At 44.3% G+C, this 6,994-nt stretch overlaps 1 protein-coding gene across 2 annotated transcripts in view; it reads right to left on the bottom strand.

Moving 5' to 3' along the window:
• Nucleotides 1-5,526: 5,526 nt before the first annotated feature.
• il12rb2l (interleukin 12 receptor, beta 2a, like) overlaps nucleotides 5,527-6,994 on the bottom strand; it is a 74,840-nt gene continuing 73,372 nt past the window's right edge. For both annotated transcript variants that reach the window (XM_084328843.1, XM_084328844.1), the window contains one exon: nucleotides 5,527-6,045. In XM_084328843.1, the coding sequence (XP_084184969.1) occupies nucleotides 5,737-6,045 (309 nt within the window). In that variant the 3' untranslated portion in view covers nucleotides 5,527-5,736. The remainder of the gene's footprint in view (nucleotides 6,046-6,994) is intronic.

The following is a 6,994-nucleotide window of genomic DNA, read 5'->3' as shown; positions in this document are numbered from 1 at the left end:
ACACACACACACCTGTCTTCTCGAAACAGTCAATTTGGGCTAGTATATCCACCCCCCAGTCGTCATTAAAATCTTGCGGGATGACGGCTGAATCATGGTGCAAGGCCATTAATATTTTGCCTATAGCTTCTTTATCGATGCGATCGAGTTCTGAAATCGTTTCAGGGTCCCATTCGTCTGCAACGTCCTTTGCTGTATAGAAGAATATCACACTTAGTCTTTTCTTCTTTTTTTTTGATCAAATTCTTTTATTATTAATTACATGAAACAAGACAACACATTAACCACAATCACAATACACAGAACTTCACAGGAAAATAACAAAAACAATAATAATACAGAAATAACTATTTATAAATTATAAAGACAAAAAGAAAAGAAAATAGAGTTCAACCTTTTTAAATTTTAAATTTCAAAATTTCAAAATTTCAAGGTTTCAAGGTTTCAAGGGGGGCTATCTAATAAATGACCAAATAGTGAAGAAATAGCTAAATAGCTGCCCCCCAATAAAATCCCCAGTTAAATTCAAGACATAACAAAAGACAAGACAGACAAGACATTTCCTCCTCCCCCTCCCATGAGACCGCCGGACTCCCCCGAACAAGCACCCCAACCCCGCTCAGCCGCACACGGCGGTCCTGACCTTCTCAGCTGCTGCGAACCACAGGTCAATCCCAGCCTGCCCTACCCCAATCACCCGCGCTGTGGATATCTCAAGATAAATCACATCCAACAGTGTTAGGGACCAGTTAATCACTGTGAGCTTCTCAGGCTCCTTCCACCTCAATGCTATTAGCTTCTTCGCTGCTGTGATGCCCGCTAGGACAACCCTTTTCAGTTGTACGGACGCGGGTAGTGTTGTTATATCGTTCAGGAGTAGCGTAACAGCTGTGAATGGGATAGTTAAGCCACACAGATCTGAAAGATTGTCCGTTATTGACCTCCAGAAGCGGGCCACTGGTGGGCAATCCCAATACATATGCATATAAGTGCCAGTGGCCTTTTGAGAGCACAAAGTGCACAGAGAGTCGGTTATCAGTCCCATAGCAAATAACTTCCTAGGTGTAAGATAGGTCCTATGAATATAATTAAAATTAATTTGCTGGTGATTGGGGTTGCAGGAAGACAATGCCACATTTGCCCAAACATCATCCCAGTCAAACTCGGGGTCCAACTCCGGGATATCCACACGCCAGATTGTATCCAATGATACATTTTTATACGTGGATTGAATTAAGAGCGTATAAAAGTCTGAGACAAACCCTCTGGAGGTCGACCTGTCCACTATGAGCCTGAGGAAGGGGTGTGGGTGCAAAGCTTGAGCCCACGGCACGCCATGCGCCCTCAGCGCTGACCTTAGTTGAAGGTAAAGAAAGATGGACTCGCCGGGAAGATCATAAAATTCTCTTAAGTCCTGAAACGCACGGAGGCCGTTCTTATCATAAATATCCTCCAGAGTATGAACTCCCCTCCTCTACTTAGTATTTTTTTTTTATTGATTCACGATACAATTAATATACCTGAGGATGCTTTGTATACTCACAATATTTGTCAAAGTCAGCAATCTCTCCCTCGATGTTTACAGAGGTGTCATCCTCTATCTCCAACCATGCGTTTCCATCTGTAGGAGTTTTAAAAGACAAATACATGTTATGGGGAGGCTTTAAGTAAAAATACATTGTCGTAATCTCACCGTATAAATGTATAAAAACGTACCGTATGCAATCGAATCTAACCATTTGATCGTATCAGAGGCCGTCTGTAAATCTTCTCCTACGTTCGGGAAAGAAAAAAAGAATTAAAAAAAAGGGTTTTAATAAACACACACACACACACATATTCTGAAGGCACCCCCCCCCTTTTGACACCTCTGCTTATCCCCAAACTGCATGTCCCAACACCGATATTAATGTGTCTTTTCTGAAAAAACATTTGAATGAGACCTTTTCACACCTCTAATCACCATTGGGCCAAACAGATTATCACACACACACACCTTTGGGGGCCGTGAGTTTTTTTTCTACAGATAAGGAGAACTCTGAGGGTCATAAATCTGGTCCCCAGTGACACAATGTGCATACACTAGTTTCAAGCCCTCCCATACGCTATCTTCATACTCCTCCTTGGGACCAACCTCCATCGTTAGACACCCTTTCAGAAACGTGTCACTTTCAGAATTGCAGAGAACCTGTAGCGCGTCATTTCAGTCGGTTGAGAGAACACACACAGCAGGGGAGATGCTGGTCTCATGGGGTTGGTAGAAACCATGCCACTTGGAAGAAAGCACTCTCCATGCAGCCATTTTCTGAAATATTCTACACACCAACAGCAAACTGACAGAACGGCTATTGAACATTTCTGAAGATAGATACAGTGTATTTTGCATTTGGCATTATTCTGAAGATAGAGGAATACACACATACTTATTCTTAAGATACACACATATTCTTAAGATACACACACACACACTTATTCTGAAACTTTATTCTGAAAACCTTGGAATACACAAATACTTATTCTTAAGATACACAAACGCATATTCTTAAAATACACAAATACATATTGTGAAATGTTTAATCTGAAATGTTTAATCTGAAAAAAAAAAAAAAAATCTGAAACCGGATGCCCCCGCCCTTATAACCCCTCCCCTTCCATAACCAGATGTCCCTCCCCTCCTAAACCGGATGTCCCTCCCCTCGAAACCGGAAGTCTCGCCTCCTTGAATCCTCGACCAATCAGAGAAGGGGGCGGGACTTATGGGGTCATAAATCATCTCAAAAGGGGGCGTGGTTACAATCAATCAAACTTTCCTTATAAGGTCTGACACAATGTGAATATGTAATCTCTCTCTCATGTGCTCTAGTACCTCCAGTAAAACACAAGGATTCAATGTCCCCGATGACATCACGGGTGGCCATATTCAAACTAATTTCTCAATAACTGTCAAAACTAAATGCATGCAAAATAAATCAGCATGGGATTTTGGTGAAGTGCCCCTTCATCATAAGTAAAATTACACATTCTAAATGTGAGTTACATTTAGTCATTTAGTTGATGCTTTTATCCAAAGAGACTTGTATATTGTTACTTTCCACCACTGCTGTATTTCAACCGAATCTCCTTGAGTTGCCAATTAGTTTCACTCCAACTCGCACACTCAGCTGGTTCTTTATTTGATTGTTCATCAGCACGTTCTAAGTTGCCAGTTCCCAGGTGTGGCCATCTTCCAATCGTCTGAATGACTTTCTTCTGGTGGACAAGTTACATTTCGTCTTTTGGTTCACGTTCTGCTCCCTATGGGATGTCCCAGTCACCTAGCGTGACCTTGAAAGAATTCCGCTACTTGCATCTTTACTTGCCCGGCCACGCCCCTTCCGCTCATATGCATATAAGTGAGGGGTGTGCCAGTGTTTCGCTATACGCACACGGCATGCAAGTGGCTTTTAGCTTAGTTATTCTCGGTGGTTGCTGTTTTTATGGAGGATGGCATCACCAACAATTTCCGTCACAACCTCCTCTGTGGGCCTCGGAGGTTCCCTGACTCCACGTTTGTGGTGAGAGGGTGAGCTTCGGCGGCGCTCGGTGCATACCGTCCAGAGACCGTTGAGCGCCCCTCTTCAGTGAGAGGCCCTCCGACTCCGGTGTCCCCTCCGGGGTTGACTTACGGCGCAAGCCCCCCGCCGCTGCTTGCTCCCGTCATTCGGTGAGCAGCTATGGCTGGTGGTCGAGCGGTTCCACCAGCACTTCCTTCTCCCAGCCTCCGCCGTTCGCTATGGCAAACGGCGCAGAGTATGGTGCTGCTCAGAAGCCATCGGCTCCGGCAACATCAAACGGATCCCCGACGAGTGAGGTGGTCAGTGGTAGAAGGAAGAGTATGCACAGGCCACAGGGTTCAAGTCCCCCGGTCTCTGCGGAAAATGCTGAGGCCCTGCGTCTCTTACCAGCACATCACAGATGTTGCATGGAGTGGACGCGGGGTGTAAACATGGGGAGAGGCGCTGCTGGACTTTCTTCAGAGTTCAGTGACAGTAGACCGGTGAACGTCGCACAGCATCCAGTAGTCGAACTGGGCCGTGCTCAGGTAGGGCCGGCAACGGCATCTTGTAATGTTGCACTGTGTTGGTACTGTCACTGCAGCAGCAGGTTCCTTCATCTCTCTCTCCCTCTGTTCTGCCCTCGAAATACTATACGTTACAATGAGAAAGGTCCCTCTAAAGGAGTGACGAGGTTTGTTTGTAATGTGCGTGTGTTTATTCACTGTGTATTTTGAGGTAGCTCTCGTATGAAATGAGTAATGAGGGCCTGTTGTTTCTGTTGATAACAGCTAAAATTGATGGGTGGCGTTCTCTTGTGTGTGAGAGTTTTGGGTTCAGTGAGAACATGCTTTTTAAAACAGGCGTAGACTCTGAATTCACAATTGGTATTGCTATTTATGTTAGCTTGCAAGCAAGGTACATAGCACATAACCAAGGGCTCTGCCCCTCTTTTTTCATTCAGTCTGTGTATTGTAAGTCTTTCGCTGGTGACACGGAGAACGTGGGGCTGCGGAAAACACGCCTTTTGAACAGGCGCAATTTCTGTGCTCACGGTTGGTAGCTGGCTGCTATGTTGTTCATAGTGTCGTTTCATTGTAAAACGCAACTTGCGGCTACTAGTGCCGCTCTGTGTTTCCAAAAAAGAGGCCTCATACATTCGTATTTTACGCGAGGCTCCGGTTGTATATTAACACCCACTTTGCCAACCTAGGATGGCTTAGAGTAGACGACAGAGTACAGCAACTTGCAATGGGCCTGGTCTACAAGATACACTACACGACCAAGGTACCCATGTACATGTCAAAATACTTCCCAAAGGTCAGTGAATACCACGATCACAACACCAGAGGGAGCTCCACAAATCATGTTAAACCCAGATTCGGCTCAAACAAGGGACTAAACACGTTTCGCAATTATGCCACAATGTGGAACGCCCTACCCAAAGCTGTAAAGGAATGTGAATCACTACCCACTTTCAAAAACACTCTCAAAGAACACCTACGGGAGACTGCAACTCGAAACTGGCCCCTACAAATGTCCTAACCCAGTTGTACAGTAAAGACCAAGTATGGCTTTGTCAGTATTCCAATGTACAGTGCCCCACCCAACCCCCCCCCCCCCCCCCCCCCACCTCCAATGTACAGCCACACCCACCCAACCTCCTCCAATGTACAGTTTCTACGTCAAATGTATATACACTCTTTTTCTGGACACTTTTGTATCACAAACAGTACTGTATTTGCAAATCTGATATGTCATAATTGTATAGATGTAGCAGTACTGTCTATCTGTATGTCATGTATGTCATATATGTTATGATGAATTGAAAATGGGGGACCCTGATGTAAACAAGACGAAAGTCTTTCTCTGGTTTGCATCCCCTTAACAATTGTATGTATTGAGCTGTACTGTACTGTACCCATTCTGCAATCTGTTAATACACTTTTCAATCAATCAATCAATCAATTGCTTTTCATGATGTTTAATTAAATGTAATATTGACTGGACCAGGAGATTCATACAAAAACATTGTTCTTTCATTCACATATCCAAGCATGAAATGTAAAAGTCAGACATAATACTGACACGTAAAAGATAGAATGGCTCAGTGACATTCCTCGTCACATCATTATCTTTACCTTTCACATAAACTACAGTCAGTGTAAGACACAGTATGAAAATAAAACTCTGAGATAAAATGTCACTGTATTGAGTCAGGAATTAATTGTACATCCAAGTGAGTGGGCATGAAGTGCTTTTCGTAGCCCGAAACAAACTCGTCCTCTTCTGACAAGCTTGAGGAATCCCACTCTCTGATGGGTTCTTCTCCCCGATCCCCATTCGTCTGCCTGCCCTGCTCGGCCACCACCTCTTCAGTCGGTCTAGTGGAGGACCAGGGGGTCTTCTGGGAGCACGTCTCGTGGGCCTGGGGCTGCTTTTCCACCACCTCCACCTGGGAGATCTTGGGTTCTGGAATCGGCATGCAGATCCACGCCAAGGAGCCGTTGAACTACGGGAGAATAACAACATACCGTACACACGTCAAACACAGAGCCACTGAACTACGGGAGAACAATAACATACCGTAACCGTACACACGTCAAACACAAGGAGCCACTGAACTATTGGAGAACAACAACATACTGTACACTAGGGGTGTAAAGGTAGTGGTACACGTATCCGTACCGAGCCGTTTCAGTGTGTACCGTACCGAACGGCTGTGTACCGAATGAATACAATGGTATGTTAACTACCGTACTAACGACTGCCCACCGGGGGCTGTTTTTTTCACAATCTAATATAATTATTATTATAATTTCTTATTTTTTTTACAAGTCGATTATTAATTTCAATATAGAATATTCGTTGACAGCCCTACAAGTACAATTAGTTACTGCACACTGCATCACCCCTGAGTGGAACATGGAAAGCCAAACTTTCCCCCACTGTACCGAAAACCCGTACCGAACCTTGACTTAAAAAACCGAGGTACGTACCATACTGTGGGTTTTTTACAACCCTACATCTTTTGTGTACCGCTACACCCCTACATCTGTAATGTAAAAAAATCCAAACTATCCCGTTTAACTACTCTAAAAATAAATGTGCTTGTCAAGCTAACACTACTTTAAAAAAGTAGTTAAACTACATCCAAATTACATTGCGGAAAACATTCTCATACCGAGTGTGGAATCTTGTATAGTTACATGGTGCAACAACCGAACTGAGAGTACAGTGTGGGAGTGTTTGATTCAGGCCATGGTTACACCGGGGTTTTTGTTTTTGTTGCTGAATGATTACGTTTACATGTCCAAGTTAAAAAGAAACGCAGTTTTGGGAGGAAAACGCGTTCCCCTAGCGGGAACGCTGAAAAGGTGTTTTCGTTTTGGAAACTCGCCGACAATGGTGTCATGTAATATGCGCGAGCCGGATACGGAGCCGTTCTGCCCAATGCCCAT

The sequence above is a fragment of the Notolepis coatsorum genome (assembly GCF_963971535.1).
Source record: "Notolepis coatsorum genome assembly, chromosome: 14".
NCBI lineage: Eukaryota > Metazoa > Chordata > Actinopteri > Aulopiformes > Paralepididae > Notolepis > Notolepis coatsorum.
Note: the sequence above shows the minus strand (reverse complement) of the source record. Positions and strands in the feature narration are given on the sequence as shown.